The sequence below is a fragment of the Dysidea avara genome, chromosome 8, assembly GCF_963678975.1.
Source record: "Dysidea avara chromosome 8, odDysAvar1.4, whole genome shotgun sequence".
Lineage (NCBI taxonomy): Eukaryota > Metazoa > Porifera > Demospongiae > Dictyoceratida > Dysideidae > Dysidea > Dysidea avara.
In genome coordinates, this window is record NC_089279.1 from 4282286 (window position 1) to 4308910 (window position 26625).

The window sequence follows — 26625 nt, forward strand, 5'->3', positions numbered from 1 at the left end:
AAAGGGAGTCCAAATGCAAATCCTAGCATCAAATTTGGAGCAAATCTGATGAATGGTTCAGGAGTTATGACCGATTATTCGCATAAAACAAGATCGATTTGTTGTCACGCCTACAGGATAAACTGTTCCATGGAATGAATTGAAAATTGCTATGTAGATGGAGTAACCATTGTAGGAGTGTCTTTTGGTGGTTTGAAAGGAATCGAGATAAAGACCATGGAGATATGACACAAAACCCAACCTGTGTCACAATTATGCAGTCGATTTTTATGAATAAAAAAGTAATAGTTTTTACGCCTACTAGGAAATCAGCTTAGAGCAATTAGCTGAAAATTGGTGTATAGTTGGAATAATCTTCATAGAAATCCTTGCAGTAGTACAGAAAAATCAGATTACAAACCACTGAGTTATGATTCGAAAGCCAACTCGGTGTAGCAAATGCGAGATCGAGATACTCTAATAGAACAGTCACCCTAATAGAGCATTCAGCTAATTTATTTACTCTGTTATAGAATTCTATTACATTACAAGTTATTCTGTAGGGAGTTCAGCTGCAAACAGTTAATCTTACAGACAGTTCAGCAAGAAGCAAGTCACCCTATAGAGAGTTCAGCTACAAATATATTGTTGTAGTGATTCAGAACATTACAAGTCACACTGAAGAGAGTTCAGCTATAAACAAGTCATGCACCCTGTAGAGAGTTCAGCTACAAATAATTCACTCTGTAGAAATTCTGCTACAAACAAGTCTTCATGCAGAGAGTTTAACAACCAAAATCCACCATGTAAAGACTTCAGCTTTTCTAACAAGTTACTCTGTAGAGAGATCAGCTAGAAACAAGAGAGAGCTCAGCTAGAAAACGTCACATTGTAGAGAGTTCAGCTACAAACAAATCACACTGTAGAGAGATCAGATATAAGAAGCCACCTTGTAGAGGGTTTATCTGTGAAGTGATCACCCTAGAGAGAGTTCAGCTAAAAAAATACCACCCTGTAGAGAGTTCAACTACAAAGAAACCATCCTGTAGAGAGATCAGCTAGAAACAAGTCACCTGTAGAGACATCAGCTACAAAGACACCATCCTGTAGAGAGTTTGGCTACAAACAAATCACCCTGCAGAGTATTCTGCTACAAACAAATCACCTTGTAGAGTGTACAACTAGACACAAGTCACCCAGTAGAGAGATCAGCTACAAGAAGTTACATTGTAGAGAGATCAGCTAGAAGAAATCACCTTGCAGAGAGTTCAGCTACAAAGAAACCATCCTGTAGAGAGTTCAGCTACAAACAAATCACCCTGTAGAGAGTTCAACTACAACCACATCACCCTGCATAGAGTTCGGCTACAAAGAAACCATCATGTGGAGAGTTCAGCTGCAAAAAACCACCCTGCATGTAGAGAGTTCAGCTGCAAACAAATCACCTTGTAGAGAGTTGCTATAAACAAGTCATCCTGTAGAGAGATCAGCTACAAAGAAACCATCGTGTAGAGAGTTCAGCTACAAACAAGTTACCCTATAGAGAGATCAGCTAGAAACAAATCATCTTGTAGAGAGTACTAGTTCAGCTACAAACAAATCACTTTGTAGAGAGTTCAGCTATGAATAGAGTAGATAGATGAGCTATAAGAAGTCACCTTGTAGAGAGTTCAGCTACAAAGAAACCACCATGTAGAGAGTTCAGTTGCAAACAAACCACCCTGTAGAGAATTCAGCTACAAATAAATCACCCTATAGAAAGATCAGCTAGAAGAAGTTACCTTGTAGAGAGTTCAGCTACAAAGAAACCATCATGTAGAAAGTTCGACTAAAAACAAGTCACCATGTAGAGAGATCAGCTAGAAGAAGTTACCTTGTAGAGAATGCAGCTGCAAAGAAACCATCATGTAGAGAGTTCAGCTACAAACAAGTCACCCTGTAGAAAGATCAGCTGGAAGAAGTTACCTTGTAGAGAGTTCAACTACAAAGAAACCATTAAGTAGAAAGTTCAGCTACAAACAAGTCACCCTGTTGAGAGATCAGCTAGAAGAAGTTACCTTGTAGAAAGTTCAGCTTCAAAGAAACCATCATGTAGAGAGTTCAGCTACAAACAAATCACCCTGTAGAGAGACTACAAACAAGTCACCCTGTAGAGATATCAGCTAGATACAAGTTACCCTATAGGGATCAGCTACAAACAAATCACCCTGTAGAAATATGTGTTGGATACAAATCACCACGTAGAGAGTTTAGCTAGAAACAAGTCACCCTGGAAAGAGTTCAGCTACAAACAATGGGAGTTTCAGCTACAGTTCAGTTATGTATAAGAAGTCACCTTATTACCTACAGTATGATTATCTTTCATTGTTAAATATACAAATATTTTTAATCAGACAAAAAGCTGTACACAACATTTCTTCCTTTGTTCCACAATTCCTGCAGAAAAGAAAAAAAAACAAGTTAGAAGGAAGCACCAAAGCCAGTTAATGGCTGGCTTTGTGGCTTGCAATACAAAAAGAAGTGATATCTAAACCAAAACAGCCAAGCTGTAAAAAAAGAGTGCGGCCCCCAAAAAGGCCAGGATGAAAAAAGATGTGAAATCCAAGGTGGCGGCCAAGAAATGGCTGTGATGGTAGGTTAATGGCAAAAATTTTAATTACAACAATTCAGGTAAATTTGCATTGCCTCCTCCACTAGGATTCGGCACCTAATTCACCTGAATTGTCGTAATAAAAATTTTTGCCATTAACCAGCCATTTCTTGGCCGCCACTTTGGATTTCACATCTTTTTTCATCCTGGCCTTTTTGAGGGCTGCACTCTTTTTTTGCAGCATGGCTGTTTTGGTTTAGATATGGCTTTTCCTGTACTGGTGTGGTGAACTGGCTTCTTGGGCTGCATGACACATTACCATGTATCTTGATTCTTCGCTTATGGATAATACATTCCTCTTGCATTGATTTATGTGGGTTTTGATAACAATTAGTCACGCAAGGAAGATAATAGAGTACCAGTACATGATAAGATTGAGAACAGAGGCAAACAGATCAAGATAAATTTATGTTATGCTACAGGGGTATATTATGTCAGGGGTACATGCAGGATATTAAAAAAGGATTCCTCTGGCTTGTCACACAATCCCATTGTGCAATGATAGAAACTAATAAATATAAATATATATCATACATATTAGAGGTTTGGATCTTTCTGGCCAAAACTATTGCCCAAAAATCAGCTTCACAATACCATCCTGGTGCCTTGGCAGTATTGGTTAGGTATAACCAAGCCCAAAAGTGCCTTCAGTACGACCCTAAATGCTTCCAATAGATTTCTACAAAAACCTTTTTTTTTAAATTGTTCAATGGAATTTTCTACTCACTGACTAACTGCCTGCCCTGATGCCTTCAGACAAGTGTAACTCAATAATGGTTAAGGCTATAGACTTGATTTTTTACTGTTTGACGTCGCGTCATCCCGAGATGTGCCTTTTGGCATACCACAGTACATACAATGCATGCATTATGGACTTACTTTTGTTCTCTTTTACGTCCCATTACTTTTTGCTGACAGCTAAAGGTGTTGACTTGCAGTAGCATGATGGCTTCCCTACTGGGGACGTCTGTATTTTCCATGGTGGCTGGATCGATTGCAGAGGTGCTTCTTCTACAGTTCTTTGTTTGTAGAGCTGTGAAACAGGCTGAAAGTGAAGCGTAATGGCCACTTTCAAGTCAGTAATTGGCGCACGTCAAATGTCCGTATTTTTTGTGGTGACTGGATTGATTGCAGGGGCACTTCTCCTACCTGTTCTTCATTTTAGCGCTGTTGAACCTAGCTGAAAGCGAAGCATAACAGACACTTCACTTTCGAGTCAGTAATCGATGTTTGGGGCATGCTTCAGTCGAAAACATTACCTATGCACCATCCTTTCTTTTGATGCGGCATGTGTGGGTTCGGTCGCCTACACCTGCAGATATACTAGTGCACATTTAATCCCTAATTCAGTCTACCTACCATGACTGAATTAGAAATTAAATGTCCACTAGTATATCTGCAGGGTTAGGCGACCTTCCTAGTTTCCTTACTTTTTTCTATGATCCCTAATTGAATTCTCAAACAGCCAAGCTGTGAAAAAAATGGTGCGGCCTTAAAAAGCCTGGGTGAAAAAAGTTGTGAATCAAAGGTGGCAGCCAAGAAATGGCTGCAATGATGTTAACTTTTAATAATGGCTGTGTGCATTGTTAAAATTTATTAGCATTAACATCATTGCAGCCATTTCGTGGCTGCCACCTTTGATTTCACAACTATTTTCCACCCAGGCTTTTTAAGGCCACACCATTTTTTCACAGCTTGACTGTTTTTGTGTGGATATATATACTACACATGTGGTGGAGATCAAAAGCCACACTGTGGTATATAACTGATATACCACAGCAAACTGTGGTAAATAAGTGATATACAGTGTACCACGCTTTGTGGCTACACTTACCATACATGGTGTAACTTTACACATTTCACGAAATCCTTATCTAAATGGTAAACAAGTCTATAATAACAAGCACCTAAATCAACCAACAATTATTCACCTCAGTTAATAAAAGGATTTTTGATGAACTCTTGTATCCTTTGTGGATAACACAGTAATCGTGAACAAGTGGGTATGGCACCACTAAAGAGTCTAAAATGTCTGATCCAACAAGGATTTCGACTGATTTCAATCTCCAGCAGGTACTGTTTCACTATAAATTGCTATCTATAATCATTTCATCTACTGGGGTATAGAATATACCAGTTTAGGCTGTGGTGTGGCTCATTCTCAGGTTTACTAAATCACTTAGTCACCTGACATGCTCACTTAGTCACCTACACGTGTTCACTTAGTAACCCGCCCTCAAGTAATTTTGTACATGATAAATAATTATAACATGAAAGGCACACTGTAGTACTTGATAATACTGTAATACTCTCCTTCTCCGTGTTCCGCAAATAATTCTGGACAAAAATAGTAGACTAAACGGTGTATGCCTCTAGCCGTTACTTTGGTTACCGGTTGAATAATTATTTTTGTGGATGCTGTAAGGACTTCAGGAAGAAACCATTCCGCTGTTCTGCATTGCTCTTTCACCCCACACTCATGCTCTGGCTATAAAGGTATGTACTTTAAACTATAGTCTAAATAAGTTAGACACTGCGACCAATGGGAACTAAGCGATTTAATAACCTCTCAGGCCCTTAGTAGCGCCCTCACTGTGCTTGGGATACTACAGCCTCAGGCCATCAGGGTTACTAAATTGCTTAGTTCCCTTGGTCTTGGTGTCGGTGTCTAACTATTATATAACATGATTACTTGGGATATGACTAATTATATGCACTCTCCGTCAAGCACGCAGCACTCTCAGGAGTTGTGTGTATATTTTAGTCCCGGGAGTCTGCTGTCTGACAATCATCTACGGACTGTATTGTGGATTTTACTGTGAGAGGCTTGAAAGTTTCATTCTCTATTCTCCAAGGGGTTACTGGAAATTCAGTTAGGTAAGCATGCTTCCGTATATTGAGATGTGTACCTTATATTATGCTCAAACACCATAAGTCATATATTATATAGCAACATACAAAGAAAATCCTTTGTATAATATAACACTATACTACATACCACTTCTGGTGGTTCCAAAGCAGCTAGTATGGCTTCATCAAAAACATTCTTTACTCCTTTCTGAGTTAGAGCTGAGCATTCAACATACTTCACAGCTCCTATCTCCCTTGCCAATGTCTCTGCCATCTCAACAGTAATGGGCTTCATCTTTACCTTTGAAAGCTTCTCTAGTGTTTCTATATCATCTCTTAAGTCAATCTGTACACAAGTTTATTTACCAACCCACAGAATTTTATATATATATATATAGTACTAACCTGTGTACCAACTAATAAAAATGGTGTTTTTGGACAATGGAGAGTAATTTCTGGTACCCACTGTGGAATAAAACACATCCCTAAAACAACTTAATTTTTTCCTTCTACTTGATATAATTAGAGCTGAAACGATCAACAATTTTTAGTTTCAAGTACTCTCTAGCATTGATGCAGTGCACTTATTATTGCTGTGACTTGAAAACACTGTAAACTACTTATGGGCTTATAAAACATGATATTAGAAACAGCTATTTTTCATGAGTACTGGATCATTAATTAAAAAGTACCCATGTAAATGTTTCTGACTAGCAGAGTGCTTGAAACTGCAACTAAACGTGACAGCGTCACTTCATGATGACAAATGTATCCTGTAAGTTGGAGCATGTGGTCTTAATAAGTACTCAAATACCTATTTTACCATCCGAGTATCAAAATCCTTAATGAGTACTTGAGTATTTGATTCAGCCCTAATTATAATAGTATCTTATTCTATGCTTTTACCTTTTCTTTAATACTCTCAAAACTAGCAGGTGACACAACTGAAAAAAGAAGCAAGAAAACATCAGTCTGAGGATAAGAGAGGGGTCTTAATCGGTCATAATCTTGTTGTCCTTAGTAAAAATTATATGAAATTAATGCATATGGCAATAATTATCATACCACTAATGTCAAATAATCCTAAAGTATAAGGCTCTCCACCAATCATAACAGTAACTGCATAATTATCAAACGCCTACAACAGTTCTGTATTATACTTTCCTAGTCTTGTAGATAAACAATGCTTACCGTTGGTACATACTCTTGTGGGAATTTACCAGTAGTGTACGCTATCAGTAATGTTGTTATTCCTACACTACTATCTCCAGTAACTACACATTTAATTGTTTGCATAGTGTTTGCTCCAATTATCTATAATGACAAACCATGTATTAACATGTATACACATCAGCTAGCCCTTGATGCATCATGTGCATTAATGCAAAGTTGTACAACTAAGAACAATTTTGTATCACAACTTTTTATCTCTACTAGTATCTCCCCCCCAAAACACTTTTGCTGTAAAAAAAAGGTACATCCAAGAAGCTACAAGTACCTGCAGCCCCATGTAAAAACAGCTCAGCTGTAGAAAAAGACTACATGAAATTAACTGGTAACTGAAAGAGCTGATATCTGGAGCGGCAAAGAATCAACGTTACTACAACTAACTACCACAGTTTTTCCAAATCCATGCAAGAATACTTTGGCTGTAAAACAGGTAAATAAAAGTAACTGGCTACCAAAACAGCTGATATCTGAAATGGCCAAGAATAAAATTTATGTTGATACAAATAACTACAATTATTAATGAACTTGTAACATCAAATCTTAATTATTCAACTGTGTTCTATACATTCACCCTTGCTACATCCTAAATTAATTCTTTGTAACTCTAATTAGCTGGTAATTTGGCCGCCTTTAGTCAGTGTAGAGAAAAAAAGGTGGCCAAATTATCAGCTAATTAGAGTTACAAAGAATTAACTTAGGATGTAGCAAGGGTGTATGTGTAGATCACAGTTGAATGATTAAGATTCAACGTTACAAGTTCATTAATATTTGTAGTTAGCTGTATCACAATAAACTTTATTCTTGGCCATTGCAGATATCAGCTGTTTTGGTTACTTTTATTTACCTGTTTTACAACCAAGTATTCTAGCATTGATTTGGAAAAACTGGTAATTATAGTTAGTTGTAGTAACATTGATTGTTGCCAGTTACTTTTATTTACCTGTTTTACAGTCAAAGTATTCTTGCATGGATTGGAAAAACTGTGGTAATCATAGTTAGCTGTACATAGTAACATTGATTCTTGGCCGTTCCAGATATCCGCTCTTTCAGTTTCCAGTCAATTTCATGAAGTCTTTTTGAGCTGTTTTTACATGGGGTTACAGGTACTTATAGTTTCTTGGATGTGCGTTTTTTTACAGCAAAGGTGCTTTTGAAGGATATCACTATTATTTGTATTAGTTATATAATTTACAGACTCAATGATCAAGCCATGGGGGTGTATGATGAATTTTGCATTGTAAAGGTGTTGCAACCAAACCAACACAAATCTGCTGATAAGTGGTGAACAGGGGCATAGGGAGGGGGGGTTCCAAGGGGTTCAGGGGCCCCCTGTAAAATTTAGACTTCTGCTAGCAGGACCCTAACACACCATTTGTGACCGTAGGGTGCAAAAGCCAAAAGTGAGATAACACCAGCATGAAATTGCTGCACTATCAGGCTAACAATTTCCATATCAAACTCACCTTCAACTTGTCGGGTCTGCTTTTGGTGGACTGTTCTCTGGCGGCCTGTGTAACCACACCAGATGTCTGTACAGGTCTGTGAACAACAGGGAAGTGCTTTGGTGGGTTCATACACTCTGGACAGACGAGCAGGGAGCTGAATATGTGATGTATGTCTGTTTTGTGAGATTTCAATCTATTTCCTGCCTCTGGCTGATGGGCTGTTTTGTGGTCTGGTAACCTCAATTGCCATCTTCGTCCATTTTGTAGTCTATCTCTTGCTCACCCCTCCACCCCTTATTGAGGACTTGTGATACAGCAACACTGGTGAAAAAAAAACTATCTAAAAGGCAGGAAACTCTACAGGGATAACCTTGGCCACTAGCTGCTCTTAAAGGTTGTCCATCTTTCCTGAAAAATCTATACCTATAGCTGCCAAAGCTGGTGAGTAACAAAGCTTTAAATTATTAAAATATGTTTTCTCTGAATCAACAATGCGAAATCCAAAATCCAGTCACGTGGCAGGACAAAATGAGTGAGTGATATAGTGTAATGGCACAGCACAACAATTGCTTTCATCTCTCAGGGAAGGATTTACAGAGGTAACATGAGCCCTCTTAAAAAACTTGTTAAAAGATCGATATACTCTAATAGAGCAGTCAGGTATACTCTAATAGAGCACGCATGTAAATATCCATATCCAAATGAAGTTTTTCAGACATTTTAACATTAAATGCAAAACTGAGCATGACCTTATATTGCTGTAGCTTTGGTATGCAGTGTTTAAAGATATAGAACTATCACTTGTGTTATGCAAAATGAATTCATGCTATGCATATTTGTATAGTTATAATGTTTTGATTGTAAGTCACGACATTTGTATCAGTGGATTTATGGTTCCTATACCAGTGAATATAACTATCACAGATTACTATATGTGTCTCTATTTGTGTCTCGCTTAAGTCCATTCTTACGACAAGAACATATGTTACTGCCACATGGATTCTTAGATGAAAGTTTGTATTTATATTGTATTAATTTTCAGTAGCTGTCTTGGGGCTTTCATATCAGTCATTACTGGTGTGAATGCAGAACCTTCAAGCTTCCAGCCCCACAGCTTAGGATCCAAGTAATCATATGTAAGCTTATCCCAAATTGTGACCTTCAAGTGGAAAGTAAGCTGCCTTCTCAGTTGGCGGAAGCTTTTGAGGATCGAGTGTTGTTTTGCAAGATGATATCATTTCCATTAACTTTAAGTACCTTAACTTGTTTAAAGATTCTTCTGGTTTGCCACCATAAGTGATGGCATATGCCAGCATTGCCTACCTGCTCTGCTGTTGCATCGCATCGACTAATTAAGAATGATATTTCTTGTATTTCATTTGATTCAGGGATTTTTGCAGTAAGCTGGTTTTTCCTAGTCCATAGGTTGCAGATGTTGTGTTACAACCACTCCAGGCATGGAGGAACAGAAGATGTGATATAATTTATTGTTTCACCAGCTTTAGCATTAAGATCTCGTATTTTCCATACAGTCATTGTTTTCTTCTGCAAAGCATTTGCTTCTGAAAGAAAATATATATTAGCTATATTATGCTTCCAGTGATACATCATTCAGCAAAACTAGACCATCAGTATCATCTGCTACTACATTAACTTTGTGCCCTTGTACAACATATTGCAGGGCATGTGCAACTATCATTGTGTCTGCATCTCCACTGCTGTTCTGAACACTGTGGCCATCAATATTTGCTTAGCAAATTTATGAATTGTAGTTTATTGTTCTCATTAGATGAAAACACCTTCTGGTTATTGTGAGCCTGCATAGCTTCACCTGCCAAGCTGGATATCTGCACAAGTCTTTATCACACTTCTTTGATGCTCATGATCTTTTATTGAAGCACCCTGCATGTAATACTACACATTGCACAGTCCTTAAAAGGTGAAGTTGGAATGGCCGTGAGCTCGTAATGAAAACATGGAGTCATGTCTTCTTCTCTCTGAACAATTGCTATCAGCCTAGAAAATAGAGCTGTTGGATTTATATTGACTTTCTGTTTGTCAACTTGAATTCCCGGATATAGCTGCTCTAAATATTTGACTTGTTCACTTCACTTAATTGATGCTTCCAAGACACTGACATTGTCTAACTGTTTATGTATCTTTCTACCAATCTCCTCTGCCTTATGGCAATTAATACTGTTGCCTTCAACAGCAGTTAAACCTGATGACAAAGAGTGCAGCTTATGTTCATTCACATTGAATGGTTCATGTTGACTGAACCATTCCTGAATTTTGGTAAGATCTTTTAAATCTTGATTGCTCCTTGAAATTCCCAAATCAATGTCTAGTTTTGTGCTTTGCATTTGTAATGGTGGTATAGCATTATGGATCCCAGCACATTTATGCATACTGTAAATCCATTGCAAGAGAAATGACTCTGTCATTCCTCTTCCCCTTGTAAGTCCTCCACGACTCTTGATCGATCTCATCATGACTTGCTCAATTGCTAGGTCTGTCCATAGTCCAGACCAAAACCTGCTACCTTGACGGACAACATGAAAGCCTTGTTCAACAAAGCAATGATACAGCAAAGAGTGATCAGTTGGTAACTGTAACATCTGTTGTATAAATATAGGCAAGAACTTTTGGCATAGTTAATATGACCAGTAGCAGAAAATATAGTTAACATTCTTCCTACTGAAACCAGATGCAAGTTCCATCTCTTGTCTTTTCAGCTCAAATAAAAAGTTTCAATGTATTCTATATACTGCAACCACAACCTTGCTTTAGATGGTTTTTCAGCAAGCAATGTTTTATAGCTACGTAAACAATTATCTAGCTTTATCAGCTCTTGTGACTCAGCGATTACAGAGACTGGTAGACTTTTGTTTACTACCCTTTCATATGAACTACAAATCTCTTCTACGTCATTAATATCAGGCATATCTTCAACTCATTGCATGCTGCCCAGTTTTCATCTTCAAGGGTTTCTGCCTCCATGGCAATTCCAAAAGAAGTTGTTGCAGTCCCAATATTGCATTATCACTTGATAAATCAGCATTTTCTTCATTCGCAGCTTCTGACTCCTCACTAGGGTTGACAGTCTCATTTTCATTAGCTGTGTATGGTAATACTTGAAACAGTAGCTTGTTGACTAATGCAGCCTCTACCAAGAAGTGTCCACACAATGCCCTAGAAACAGCTTTTCCAGACATCATATGGGTAATTGCAGTGGGACCATATGCATTTTCAAGTACTTCTTCTAATCTTGACCCTTATAATGCTTATATGCAGAGTAGAACAATCATAAAGGGTACTTCTTTTATACTAAAACAGAAATTATCTCACTTCTTTAAAGAATTCTTACAAGTGCTATTTATGAACTTACTTTTGAATAAAAGCTTCCCTTTTTCCTGGGTTGGAAAGAATGTCCCCAAACAATTAAAAATGCATCATGTCCTAGTTGCAACACAAAAAGCACCTGCAAGTATCTCTACATGCCTAAATATAGCTACAAAAGTGTAATATGCATTTGTGGGCTTCACTTGTTTCACGGTAGAAAGGGATGTTTCCTAAACAATGAAACATGCATCATATCCTAATAGCAACACAGAAGGTCAATTATTACTAGGTTTACAGTACTAATTTAGTTCACATGACTGTTATTAGTTACATTTCCATGAAGGAAACACATTATTTTGACAAATGTTAGCTTATTCACTGAAAAGATGCAACTATCACCATGAAACTTTAAATGCCCATAACTTTTTTTTCCCCAAAGGGGATTTCAGAGGATTTTGGATATGTTATTCTCCAAGAAATTCTGCATCCAATGATACCAAATTTGTCTTGGTACCATTTATTTCCGGGTATGGTCATTTTTTTGCCTTCAACAACCGAACTATAAGGTACCAAAATCAAAATGATTCGTTGCATCAAGTGCCAAAACAATAGTAGTAAATATGAAGACTGATTTAGCAGTCAGTGCATGCCACCCTTTCAATAATTTGATGCACAGTTACATTCTTTCGATCCACTTTGTTTGGTTTATGCAATAATGAATGTAGCAGCTACTTGTAGTTACCTACATGATTTGTTTTCAAAGAACAAGTATAATACAGTGCACATGATTTCACTAATGTTAAAAGAGCTCTTATTATTAAATTCTGTGATAGCTTAAGTTAGCTATATGTCCTGCTTGACAACGTCACAGTAGTAACTTTTTTAGCATTAAACCTTGTGATGATTATTATTAAATATCTTTATAGCAAAACACTTTTAGTTACTTTTATATACACTGGCAGATAGTATGTGTATAGTGAATAATTAGCTATGTGTGTTACTACAATATAACAAAGTACTTTTAGTTTTAAGCAATCAACAACTTTTATAATTGTAGGTGGCAACTACTTTTAGTTTTAGTTTCAGTTATACATTAAATGATATATTTAGTTTTAGTATAGGTTTCAGCATAAAAATTGAGGCAATTTTAGTTTTAGTTTTAGTCTTTTGACAAATCAGAAAAACTTAAGTTTTAGTTTTAGTTTCAGATAACTAAAAGTAAAAGCCTTAACTAAAACCACTTTTAGTTTTAGTTTTAGTTAACTAAAACAACACTAGTCTAAATATTTCAAGGCTAAAATTTTCACTGATAACCCCCAAAACTGCGGAATCAGCCAAAATTTCCCTCCTCGAAATATTTAGGCTATATGGTAAGTACGAGAAACAGGTATGCGCTTAACAGATAACATGCGTTTAACAGGTAATATGCGCTTAATGAGAATACAGACACTAACAGTAGCTACCTGTACTGTCTTGTACTAGCAGTCAAGGTAATAGACTCTTCCCAAAAATATGTCAGTGCTTAGCAACACCTTTCCAACATTTTGATTGGGACCACTATCAATAAAATAATATTGCACACGCCTTGGTTGCCTGCGTATCTCTTTATTATCATTACTAGTTTTGCTGGCATTGTTGTCATGTCTGATGCCTTCAGTACTGATGGCATAATACAATTAGCCATAGATTTTATTTATTTATTAATGGCACTGTCAGGGTGTATATTTGTACACTGACTTTAATTTGCTGTGTTGTTTGTACAATACATGCTGTTCTGTGCCATGCTTTGCTTTGCTGTACTGTGATGTTATCTACTCTGTGTGTGTGCATGCATTATGTTGTAAGTAACGTATTTTGACTTTTTCATAAGCCAAGATCTTGAAGAAAACTACCAATGACTTTACGCTTGTGAACTAATAATAATGTGTGATAATGTTTTAATTTGATGATGGAGTCATGTGACCTCATGTGATGTTCTTAAAATCACACTAGTGGTTTGTGGGGCTGATGAGTTGTGGACACTACAATGTCTGGCACTGCTGCCCAATCAGCTGATGGTGTAGCTACATACAAATGTCTATGACATTCTGCTGATGTATGTCTGCATGTGCAACGAGGTAAATGTAGCCGGTGACATGAGCATGAACAGTGCTATAAAAATCCTTCCTGGCCATTTTTTACACGAAAAAGGCACGGGCTTCAGCTAACTAACCTATTATGTTCAAGGAGTGCTGAATAGCTATGCTTAGTTAGATTGAGCTCTGGAAGGTTATCTGATTATTTCCCACCTTTATCCGTAGTAACAATTGCAGCCAATTCAGTGCAGAAATCTGTGATCTATGCATTATGTTCTCACTTGAGGAAGTAATATATATTTGGGATTTAACTGATCACTGTAGTGAATTCTACAAAATTTTTGGCCTAATCTATTTCGCGGACTGGACTAGGACTGGACTCATGGGATAAGCTGGAAACACTTTTAAAACAATAATCCAGGAATTATCCATCTCTTGCAACACTGGAGACACCATTATCGAGTTACAACTGCCGGCACTGCTCTTCCTTACAAGTCATGAAAGTAGCGCGTGAGCAGTCTGACACCACCCAAAATCGTGTGTAAGATTCCAAATCTCACCAATTATTTTGCAAATATTCCGGATTCCAAGCCAAGATTCCAAATTTTGAAATTTACATAGCTGGCTACACGTATATTAACACTTTTATGCACTCGGCTGGCTTCCAGACTAATTGGATCACTGGCAAGGCTTGTACAAACGTGCTGACACACGTGCATAGCACTCAAGGGACTAAACTGATTGCAACACAGCACATGAGATAATATGCAACATAATTTTACAAGAAATATACAGATATAATTGGACTTAAGAACATTTGTCAAGATTCCATTTTATCTGATTCCATTTTGTGGTTACAAGTGATTTGTGTTGTATTCCAGTTGGTGTCAGACCCCCCCGCTAGTGCATACACTAATTTATTAGAATACACTTATGATACACGTGTACTAGCAGTGATAAAGCATGATAGAGGCTATTGTTGTATTGTCAATGTTGGGGGTAACGCACATAATAATTATTACTTTTGAGGTAACAAAGTAATATAACGACATATGCTGTAAAAACAGGCAATATAACTTAAGTTATTTACTTGCAAATGTAATGCGTTACCTAAGTAATGAAGTTACTGTAACAAATATAATATTATGTAATATTATTAGTTTAAGTAACAAAGTTACTAATCTCATTAGTGATCCACTGAGTAACGCCTAACCACTACGAAGTAATGAAGCCTACTGAATGAAGCTTATTCACCAGCTTCTTCGAGATTTGCACACTGTCCAACAACGCAATCATGTCACATGATAAAGTGGTAGTTTCAACATGACAGCATAAGGCTGTGGACACAAAGTAATATAATATGTAATATTATTATAGTTACTTTATTATATTGGTAATATGTAACTGTAACTAAATAGTTCAGTTGTAAATAATTAATATGTAATATGTAACGAGTTACATTTAAAAAGTAACTGTCCCAACACTGTGTAGTGTATAGATGCTTTCCTTTGTTGCTTCAGTACTTAGAACTAGTGTTAGGGCTGAAATTTATGAGCCAGCTTAACTGCATAGCTCCATCACCTCGCCCGGCAGTGCCACCTTGGCTACCTGCTAAGAATAATTACTGACTCATCTCTACAGCCCTACCACTAGTACTAAAGCAGCTTTGTTGTAAGTCGAAGACTAAAAAAAAGGTAATTACCTACTGACAGTAGCTATAGCTGCCCTCCAACAACTATATCTCCTTATTTATAACTACATACGTAGCTTGCTACACTGTAGGGTTGGGCGATGTTGAATTTGTGACAGTGATGAAAACCTATTGGTGACAGGAACTGCAGAAGGAAAGTTATCATCAGACACTGTGTTGTCCCTGCACAAGCCAGATAATACTTCTATACAACTTTGTTCACTCATATCTGCACAGTCATCTCCCCTAACAACATCTTGGGGCAAATCCTCATCCTCCACCGAACAACCCTGCAACCAATCATCTTCAGAGTGGGGGTGAAGTGCCCAAAAATGTAAAATCATTTTGGCATTACAATGGTATAATTGAACACTCAGCCGTTCAACAAGCTGGTGAAAAGCCTTGCCTATGGACAGCCCATTCCACACAGTGGAAATCCGAGCAATTGAGCGAAGAATCTCTACACTTGAAGGTGTCCAAATACCAAAGTTATCTACTACTAAGGGTAAAAATTCACCTCCTGCTGCTTCTACCAGCGCCTTGTGCTTAGCATCTTTCTCCATCTCTCCTCTGAGAGCTGCGAACCCAGGAGTGATGGCTGAGTGTGACAGAACCCCAGAATGGAGGGTACTTCGAACAGAAACATTAAAGTAGATTGGATGACCATTGCAAAAATCCAGATGAAAAATATCACCAGGTTTAGCTGCAGATTCCCCAGACACCTTCTGTTCCTTACAGACATCTGAATTATCCTCCAAAGGTGTATAATAAATAAGGTCAGACAAAGCATTATGTTGTCTTATGCAAAGTGGACCATGTCCACATCCCATCAGGTGATCTCCAAAATGATCAATCATTTGTCCACAAACACACAATGGTGAATCTGTATTAGAGAAAACTGGAATACCCAGCCAAAGCCGGAGAGCAACAACAAACTCAGCAGGTGGAATTGCTAACCCAATTTGGAGACAAGGTATCACTTGAAGCCAAGCACAAGCCAAACCAGAGGAATCTGATAAAGCTAGTAAACGAGCCCTATCACGTATACTCTGTTGAAGCAAAACTTCAGAGTAAAAATGCTCATCAAGATGTAACTGCAGATCTGTTTGTGAAGCAGGGGAGAAGCTGAAAGTAGATGGAAGTAGACCAATCATATTTTGCTGTGCTGCAGCTTCTCCCACCAACATGAAATCGCTATCTCTCTGGATGCCCAATACTAAGTCCTTGAAGTCTGAACAACTGCCAAGGTAAGCTGCATAGACCATGTCTGAGGCTTGACGAATGCCCAAACCTCCCAACCACATAGGAAGAGTAGCTTGTTGCCAAGTGAGATCTGAAAGTGAATGGTGAACAACACGAGAAAGGCTACAACAAAGTTGGTTGTCAAAATCTGAAAGATGGCTCAGCAAATGTGGAAGCACTGTGCAAAGGATATGAACAATTTTACAACAACTTAGACACTGAAGCAGAAGTTGAAGCTCCACCTGAGGATCTTCCAACCTAGGTAGTAAGTCTTGTAAAGAATGAACCTTGTCAAAAAGGAAATCAGTAAAATCAAGAACTTGGAACTGCCGAAAATAGGGGATCCCAGCAGCTCAACACCATCCGAAATTTGCAATGGACGGCCTACCTCCTGTGGAAATGTGGGAAAAGATAGATCTCCACTTGGCCAAAAAAATCACATTTTTTCAGGAGGATGGACCTTGTGTTGCTAAGAGGTCCAATAAATCTGCTACAGCAGAACGTGACCCCACAACAGTTCCGTCATCAAGATACCATAATTGAAAAGAAATATCACATAGACTCCATCAAATCTAACAAAACCAGAGAGAACAATAAGGGGCCTAGATGATCCCCTTGTTGTACACCTCTACTGCATTGAAAGGCCACAGGACCCAACTGCAGATTAGAAGGATGCTTGTAACACCATCTCACCCAACAGTAGATTCCAGGAAAGTGATGCTTGACTCGCCAAAGGAAATGCACATGTTGTACTCCATTGAAGACATTATACATATCAATTTTAACTGCACACATAGCCTATCAGGATTGTCTTTGTGGCAGTCTAAATGATAGCGAAGCAAAAAAGTCGGATCAACTGTCCGTTAGTACCAAAGGTTGAGAAAAAACTGCTTTTTAAAGTATAGCATTTGGATAGTCTCGCGTAGCCAGACCGCTTTTTTCTTTCTTTCTTTTGTGTGGGTGTCAGGGAAAAGGGTCTGGTACACCTGCATTAAGAATTCTGTGTAACGTTCCACTGCAGTCAGGGTGAATGTTGATTGCTGCTGATTGGCAAAGCCCTAAACTTCTTAGACTTAAAAAGTGCAGCCTTACCACTGCATACTGTTCTCTTGTACAGACCATGTGCGTGCTAAGGGGCATGGCACTTTATTACATCATCAAAATAATGCATCCGCCACTTTTTGAGGGCAAAAAATGTATGCATTCTATGCCTACGAAATTTTTTTTTAATGCTAACACGAAGGAATCTAGTCTGGCACCGCCCGCCCCTTCGCAAAAAGTAAGGGTCTAGTGAAATACAAATACCAAATCATTTCAAAAGGAATTCAATTACACAGCACATGTAATGCGTTTGTTACGTCAGATGATTCCCTTCAATTCGTACAAAAGCATTGTGTTGCTAAGGCGATTTCTGTGTGAACGTCATTGGCACGCATTTAATTGGCTACCGCCGAATCTGGGCGGTAGAAATGATTGAGTATCCAGACCCTTACTTTTTGCGAAGGGGCGGGCGGCGCCAGACTAGAAGGAATCCCTGAGTCGTGCTAAGATAGAGTAGCGTTGTTATATTAAAGTAAGCTACTGAGTAAAAATATATAACATATTTGCTGCATGGCAAGTTATTCCGCCTAGGGAAGGTTTTTGCAATAGAACGCTCAATACTTTTGCCCTCACTTTTCTCGTAGCAACTTTTTCCGGTTTTTGCCAGACCACACCTTGGCACGCACAAGGTCTATTGCAGCGGAAGGGTGCGCGTGACGTTTTTAACAGGTCTAAGAAGTTTAGGGCTTCGCCAATCAGCAGCAATCAACATTCACCCTGACTGCAGTGGAACGTTAATGTAGGTGTGCCAGACCCTTTTTTTTTTCCGACGCCCACACAAAAGAAAAAAAGCGGTCTGGCTACGCGAGACTAGCGTTTGGAAGTGTACGCCTTAATATTAAATCAACACGAACAGAGCTAAATATATACGCACACACTTGTTAATAAATCACATGACTCACCGTACCACTGCCAAAACTAGCGCTCGTCAGCTTTTTTCAAAAACCACGCCCTATTTCAAATAGCCATGGTAACCGACCGGCCGCCATTTTGATTAGAATGATTTCGCATTGAAATTCAGGTTATTGTTATTAAAGCTTTACAGTGACCAGCACTGAAGGGGTCTGACAGCAACAGGAACTGGAAAGCTGAACAGCAGGGGCGGATCTAGGATTTATAAAAGGGGGGCTAACTCAAGGTACTAATCTCTTGGGTGGAGGTGTGCTTCGCCATAGATAATATATACCTTACCCGGGATTGGAAACCGGACACACTCAGGGGCGGATCTAGGATTTATAAAAGGGGGGGGCTAACTCAAGGTACTAATCTCTTGGGTAGAGGTGTGTGAAGCACACTTCCCAGCATGCGAAGCATGCTGGAACTAGGGGGGTCTGGGGGCATGCTCCCCCAGGAAAATTTTGAACAATAGATGCTAAAATACTGCAATTTGGAGACATTTCCACATAAAATTCATACCTGTAGATATTTTATATACTGCCTTTAGATTATATAGGTCTCTCTGAAGCATTTTGCTAATGGAAAAGTTTGGGTAGGTACAGACAACCAAGTACATGATGCACCATTCTCACAATTGCACAACACTGAATAGGTGCATGTTATGTTGAAAGTGGAAAATTTTGAAATTTGAACAATACAAGATTGAATCTGAGAGCATTTTCAATGGAAATTGTGTACCTGAATTAAGTATTTCCATACATATTAACTACACAAGCAGAATGAAGCCCTTTAAACAGACCAATGCACTTCATTGTATGTATAGGTGCAGGCAGATTTGGAAAAATTCCATAACAGAACCAACTACATGTTTCTAGTGAATGTTCTATTAGAGTAGTTAGCTGACTGCTCTATTAGAGTATCTCGATCTTGTACACCTCCAATGCTGATCTGGGTCCTTGTTGCATAAACTTTAGCAAAAATCCACTGATAATACCTTGGAAAGATGTTTATAAGGTGGTTTATGAGTATTTGTATTATTAGTGATCATATAATTATGCTAAGACAAAATTTCATTACAATACTCAGCATATTGATCAAGTAAAGCCTAAATATGAAGGGGGGGGCTTCAGCCCCCAAAGCCCCCCCCCCTGGATCCGCCCCTGACACTTCAATACAAAAATCGCGAGCCGTCAGCATTGTAATAATTAACACTTTCGCTTTGATATGTAAGGTTTCACCTCGCCGACGGAAGAAAGGAAAGAACGGGTAGATAAGCTACTAGTTGTGAACATGAAGAGGATTTACCGTGGTGGTAAGAACAATACTGTTGTATTACTTGCATACAATCGTCAAAATTTTGAACAAATAGCGTTTGACGCGGTTTATGCAAAAAATGGCTTTTTAGTCGTACCCTCGACTTTTGGGGTTCGTAGAGCAGTGTGGGAGCGATATTTTTCGATGTAAACTACACTGTTTGAAAGCTGAGACATTAGCGGACAAAATCATGCAACTTAAAACCCTTAGTTTTACCGTTTATGCCATCAAATTGCAGCGCAACTGCGAAACAAGCGATTTTGAGGTATTAAGTTTTGAGGCCTACAGGTCATTTTCTAAAGGCTACTAACTTTCTTTCTTAAGTATTTCCTGTAATTCATATGTATACAAACAAAATAGGATAGTTTTAAGGCTGCTGACTTGTACTGATGTAGGCGAAATCCTTGAATCTTCAAGTGAATGCAAGTATTTCCTTTTCAGAACTGTTGCTTTATTATTATGCATATAGCTATAGTTTGCACTGGATTTTTTTACAGATGAATGATAGGAGAGGTCACAGAAAGCTTAGACTTCATAGTAACAAACACTGGCAGCCTAAACCTAAGAGGCTACCAGTTTCAATTCCTTTGAGAGATGTGTCAGTGCTGAAGGTGTCTCTGCCACTGTCATTTCAAGTGTCTCTGCCTTTGTGCTCATTTGTTGATGCACCAGTCAGGTCTTTGGATATTTTGCACAGTAGACTGAAACAGTGTAATGGCATTCCTTCAGGTATAGTGACACAGTGTGTGCAGATGCTTAGCTAAATCGTTCCTTTTACAGGGTGGATTGATACAATCCAAAATGCAGAATTGAGAATATTCCAACTGGGTTATTTTGAGTCTGGCACTGAGGTTTTAAGATCGTTAGCCATTAAGGAAGACTTCTCATGGATTGTGAATTATAAAAGAGAAACTCTGAAGCCCTCATCTGCTCTTTTGAAAGACATTCCGACATCTCTTAATTCAGGTATTGGTTGGATTGCTGTACGATATTAAACATGCAATGGAAATTTTATGTTTCCTGTAGTTTCACATGTATCAAACTTTATCAACATTCTACATACAAGCAAGGTTTGCGAAGGCAACTGTGATGATGCATTCTTGAAGTTCCCAAACATTCAGAATGGCGAACTCAAAGATAATTCAAGTAAGCTGTCCTTTCTGCATACATTTAACTGTATGTAAAGTCAATAGAGCATGACAAGTTTTATGTGTGCATACCTTTGTTGTGTTCACAATACTTTGATGTGAATAACTTTTGTAGGAACCAGCACTGTGGCAGCACTGGACACCGCAAGGACTGGTAGCTTATCCATCTATCATGTTGAGTGTGATATATTGATGAACAGTACAGAAGAGTCCAGGCTGTGCATATGTTGTAAGAAATACAAGAAAACACTATCAGCTATGCTGTCACGTCGCCGAAAAGATCAGAAGACTCATCCCAGCAGTCATACAACTTATGCGAATTTGAGTGCGTCTGAAAAAGATGAGCGCTTGAGAAATCTACACCAGGAGAGCAAAAAAGCAAAGCTTCGTGTTTGTCGATTACAAGAGAAGATTTCAACTGCAGCTACCCAAGACGGTGTAACCTTAAATGTTGATCTGTATGATGATATGAAGGCTATGATGGATGCAACCACAAAGCAAGTACATTCTATGTATCCAGAAGGATCTTTTCAATGCCTTTTTTGGGACCAACAGCAAACAGCATGCTCTATAAAGGACTCTCGGTCAATGAAGTGGCACCCACTAGTCATTAAGTGGAGCTTGTATCTCAGACATTTATCTGGAAAATCATATGAACTACTGCGGAAAACAGGGTGCATCAAACTGCCTTCACAAAGAACACTGCGTGATTACACCCACTATACATCAACTACCATCGGCTTCTCTGCAGAAACAGATCGAGAGCTTTACGACATTGCTTTTTTGAGTAACGAGCTTAACAGATATGTCTTCTTAGTCATGGATGAAGTTCATATCAAGACTGACCTTGTATATGATAAACACCAGGGTTCTTTAATCGGCTTTGTCAATCTAGGCAACACTAACAATAGACTGCTTGAATTTGAGAATGCTTTAGGTGAGACACAACATGAACAACAACTCGCAAGTTCAATGTTGGTGCTAATGGTGAGAGGCATTTTTCAGAAGTTGAACTACCCATATGCGCAGTTTGCTTGTAACAACCTCAGTGGAGAGTTGATGTTTGACCCTGTGTGGGAGGCAATATCAAGGCTTGAGAGAATGGGCTTCCGTGTTTTAGGAATTACGTGTGATGGTGCATCATCAAATTGTCGATTGTGGAAACTCCACAATGCCAAAGATGAAATGGTCTACAAAGTACCCAACCCTTTTGCACGAGAGGGACCACGTGACTTGCTTTTCATATCTGATCCTCCTCATTTGCTAAAAACAATTAGAAATAGCTGGAACAGTAACAAACGAAAATTATGGGTAAGTTGATAGCTATAGCTGCAATGAGAGTACGTTATTTTTCCTTTTACATTTAGTGCAATGGTAAAGAAATATCATGGGGGCACTTAGAACAACTTTACCTTGATGATACAGGAGGACCACAAGCAGTACCCCAACAAGGAGGAGTTATTAGACAAGTGAAAAAGCTGAGGTACGAGCATGTTTATTTAACGACGTTTTCGAAGATGAGAGTGGATTTAGCTGCACAAGTAAGTTCACAAGAATGTGATTAGCATGCTGTATAATGCATTATACATGTGTAGGCTCTTAGTGAGACAGTGGCTAAGTCGCTTGAAGAGAATTATGGTGAAGAAGTACAGGAAACAGTCAAGTTTGTTAAAATGATCGATAAGTTTTTTGATTGCTTCAATGTATCCAATGCTGTTACTGGATACCACAGCAGGAAATCATTCAAAGATCCCTACACTTCTAAAAAGGATTTTCGTTTGCAAGTATGTTATTGGTATTATTATAATGTATGCATTGGGGTGTGACATTGTTTGTAGACAGTAGACCATTTTAGAGAACTACTTAGTAGATGTTGTACTTTATTGTTTGCTTATGCACTGCAGTGGCTTGAAGAAGAATTTTTGCCTTACTTGGAGAACTGGGAGAAAAGTGTCTATGAAAGGGAAGGATTTTCTCCAAAACAAAAGGAAATGATGTTAATGCCTAGAGAAACTCGTCTTGGCATCACTGTCACAGGTATTGCATGCAGTAATAATATATTATTTTAATTATCAATTAATCTTTTTTAGTTAAATCATTTGTGGAACTGGTTAAATACATATTCACCATACCAGGAGTTAAAATCTTCTTGAGTGAGAGGCTTTGTCAAGATCCTCTTGAAAATTACTTTGGCTGCCAAAGGAAACGTGGAGGGAGACATGAAAACCCAAATGTCAATGATTTTTGTAAGAATAGTCAGGCACTGAAAGTAATCAATTCTGTTTGTGGAAGCATTTCAAAAGGAAATTGCCATGGCAAGAAGCAGTCTATAGATATAGAGCAGGAGAGCAGGCCACTTAAGAAACGGTGCAAGGCTAAATGTAGGGACAAATCTTATTCTAAGCTTATAAAGCCACCAAGAGTGTTCAAAAGCAAATTGAAGTTACTGGCAGCCAAAAAGGTTAAAAAAAAGTCATTTGCTCCAAGAAAAGAATTGTTTACAGCTTCAAAATATTTGGATATTCCTGTACAGAAAGTTGTTACTGTTGATATGCCTGCCAGTTCAAGCGATAATCCTAACAGTAATGATGTGCCAGCACCAGTACTTAATGAAAAAGCAACATCAGATGTGACAGAAGCCTCCCATGAATCTTGCTCGAATGATCAGGTGAAAAGTCATAAGCATCAGCAAACTTCTGCAGAAGTAGACATTGTTGAAATGGATGAAAAGGATACACTTGCTGGCAGTCACGATAGAAATGATGTAACAGAAATGGACATATCATTTGAGCAGAAGGCCCATTCTACTGATGATGATATGATTAGTGAGGCACTAGGACCAGGACCTGCGGAGGAAGAATTATCAAGGTGTTGTACCATTACTTTAACACGTCATGACTTCTGGACTTTAAAAGATACCGGATGGTTAAATGACCAAGTAAGGCTATTCGTGGTGTAGTACTTATTTTTTATGTGTTGCCATTTTCTTTTGCTAGGTGATAAACTGCTACATGAAATTAGTAGCTGAGGCCAACACAGATGTCTACGTATACAGCACATTTTTCTATCCAAAGCTTGTACGTTTTGGTTCCCAGGCAGTGTGCCGGTGGACAAAGGAAACTGATTTATTTAGCAAGAGGTTGTTGTTGGTTCCAGTGCACCTTGGAGAACACTGGTGTTTAGCAAGCATAAGCACAGCTGACCTACAGATTGTTTATTATGACCCGCTGCATGAACCAAATCCAGCATGTTTGGAAGCATTAAAATCATATATTTTAGAGAAATCATCCAACTGTGCCTCTACCACGGAATGGAATTGCTCTACTTCGCAAGGTGTTCCACAACAGACAAATAATTCAGACTGTGGTGTGTTTGTATGTAGAATTGCTCAGTGCCTGGCTAACAAAACTTCTTTCAACTTTAGTCAATGTGATATGGCTAGCATTAGGCGACAAATGGTATTAGAATTACTTCTGCAAAAGCTGTTGCCTTAAATCCCATTTTTATTATCAATTAATATCAAGACACACGGTAGTGTGTCGTGCGGCCCAAGAAGCCGGCGCGCCACACCCGTGAGTATATTGACAGGAAGAACGAAAACGTCATTTTCACACCTTTGTATCTCGGTGATCACTTATCTGATTGGAACCAAATTTGCTACACAGTTGCCCGCCAGCCAAGGGAGTCTACATTCCAAATTTGAAGGAAATCGCTCCAGCCATTTCCGAGATACGAGCTGCCAAAGTTTCGTTTTTTTTCTTCGTTTTTTTTTTTCTTCTTCGTCTTTTCGCACACTTGCAAAAATTGCTATAACAAGCAAACGCGTACTCCGATCGCCTTGAAATTTGGCACACAGAAAGGGAATCCAACGGCGAATCCTAGCATCAAATTTGGTACAAATCCGATGAATGGTTCAGGAGTTATGACCGATTATTCGCGTAAAACAAGATCGATTTGTTGTCACGCCTACAGGGTAAACCGCTTCATGGAATGAGTTGAAAATTGCTATGTAGATGGAGTAACCATCGTAGGAGTGCCTTTTGGTGGTTTGAAAGGAATCAAGATAAAGACCACGGAGATATGACACAAAACCCAACCTGTGTCACAATTACGCGATCGATTTTTATGAATAAAAAAGTATTAGTTTTCACGCCTACTAGGCAAACCGCTTAGAGCAATGAGCTGAAAATCGGTGTATAGCTGGAATAATCTTCATAGAAAGTCCTTGCAGTAGTACAGAAGAATCGAATTACAAACCACTGAGTTATGATTCGAAAGCCAACTCCGTGTAGCAAATGCGAGATCGAGATACTCTAATAGAACAGTCACCTTAATAGAGCATTCGGCTAATTTATTTATTCCATTATAGAATTTATTACATCACAAGTTATTCTGTAGGGAGTTCAGCTGCAAACAGTTAATCTTATAGACAGTTCAGCAAGAAGACAGTCACCATGTGGAGAGTTAAGCAAATATATCACTATAGAGATTCAGAACATTACAAGTCACACTGAAGAAAGTTCAGCTATAAACAAGTCATGCACTGTGTAGAGAATTCAGCTACAATTAAGTCACTCTCTAGAGAATTCAGTTACACAGAATTCAGCTACACAAAAGTCACTGTGGAGAGAGTTCAGCTACAAACAAATTACCCTTTAGAGTGATCAGCTACAAACAAAACACTTTGCAGGGTGTTCAGCTGCAACAAATCAACCTTTAGAGCGATCAGCAATGAACAAATCAACACAAATCTACCTGTAGAGAGATCAGCTAGAAACAAATCACCCTGTAGAGAGTTCAGCTACAAAAATCACCCTGTAGAGACATCAGCTAGAAACTAGACACAATGTAAGGAGTTCAGCTACAAGCAATCATCCTGTAGAGAGTTCAGCTAAAACAAATCAACCTGCAGAGAGATCAGCTACAAACAAATCACCTTATAGAGAGTTCAGCTACAAACAGATTACCTGTAGAGAGATCGGCTACAAACAAATCAACCTGCAGAGAGATCAGCTACACACAAATCAACTTGTAGAGAGATCAGCTACAAACAAATCACCCTGTAGAGAGATCAGCTAGAAACTACACACAATGTAAGGAGTTCAGCTACAAACAAATCACCCTGTAGAGAGTTCAGCTAAAACAAATCAACCTGCAGAGAGATCAGCTACAAACAAATCACCTTATAGACAGTTCAGCTACAAACAGATTACCTGTAGAGAGATCGGCTACAAACAAATCAACCTGCAGAGAGATCAGCTACACACAATTCAACTTGTATAGAGATCAGCTACAAACAAATCACCCTGTAGAGAGATCAGCTAGAAACTAGACACAATGTAAGGAGTTCAGCTACAAGCAAATCACCCTGTAGAGAGTTCAGCTACAAACAAACCAACCTGTAGAGCGATCAGCTAGAAACAAATTACCCTGAAGAGAGGTCAGCTACAAAAAATCACCCTGTAGAGATATCAGCTAGAAACAAATCACCCTGAAGAGAGGTCAGCTACAAAAAATCACCTTGTAGAGAAATCAACTACAAACAAAACACTTTGCAGAGAGTTCAGCTACAAACAAATCAACCTTTAGAGCGATCAGCAACAAACAAATCAACCTGTAGAGAGATCATCTAGAAACAAATCAACCTGCAGAGTGATCAGCT

At 38.5% G+C, this 26625-nt stretch overlaps 2 protein-coding genes and 1 long non-coding RNA gene across 5 annotated transcripts in view; 2 read left to right on the forward strand and 1 right to left on the reverse strand.

Moving 5' to 3' along the window:
- LOC136265225 (uncharacterized) overlaps positions 1–18551 on the reverse strand; it is a 73743-nt gene extending 55192 nt beyond the window's left edge. Inside the window, exons 1-6 of one of the 2 annotated variants that reach the window (XM_066060080.1) lie at positions 8173–8398; positions 6671–6793; positions 6545–6617; positions 6386–6495; positions 5885–5944; positions 5628–5825 (exon numbers count right to left, since the gene is read on the reverse strand). In XM_066060080.1, the coding sequence (XP_065916152.1) occupies positions 5628–5825; positions 5885–5944; positions 6386–6495; positions 6545–6617; positions 6671–6793; positions 8173–8283 (675 nt within the window). In that variant the 5' untranslated portion in view covers positions 8284–8398. Of the gene's footprint in view, positions 1–5627; positions 5826–5884; positions 5945–6385; positions 6496–6544; positions 6618–6670; positions 6794–8172; positions 8399–18506 lie in introns of those variants that run through there. The other variant, XM_066060081.1, reaches the window with a different exon arrangement.
- A 1121-nt stretch (positions 18552–19672) lies between these two features.
- LOC136264244 (uncharacterized) lies at positions 19673–20921 on the forward strand. 2 transcript variants are annotated; one of them, XR_010705018.1, is made up of 4 exons: positions 19673–19813; positions 20313–20544; positions 20596–20781; positions 20842–20921. It is a non-coding gene; the product is annotated as an uncharacterized lncRNA (long non-coding RNA). The 2 variants fall into 2 exon arrangements; XR_010705017.1 differs by lacking the exon at positions 19673–19813 and having other exon boundaries at positions 19830–20544.
- An 8-nt stretch (positions 20922–20929) lies between these two features.
- LOC136264245 (uncharacterized) lies at positions 20930–24472 on the forward strand. The gene is made up of 7 exons (XM_066058959.1): positions 20930–20961; positions 21079–22274; positions 22331–22504; positions 22559–22747; positions 22868–23000; positions 23054–23901; positions 23960–24472. Exons 2-7 carry the CDS (start codon positions 21156–21158, stop codon positions 24455–24457), a joined length of 2961 nt encoding a protein of 986 aa, XP_065915031.1. The 5' UTR covers positions 20930–20961; positions 21079–21155; the 3' UTR covers positions 24458–24472.
- Positions 24473–26625: the final 2153 nt, after the last annotated feature.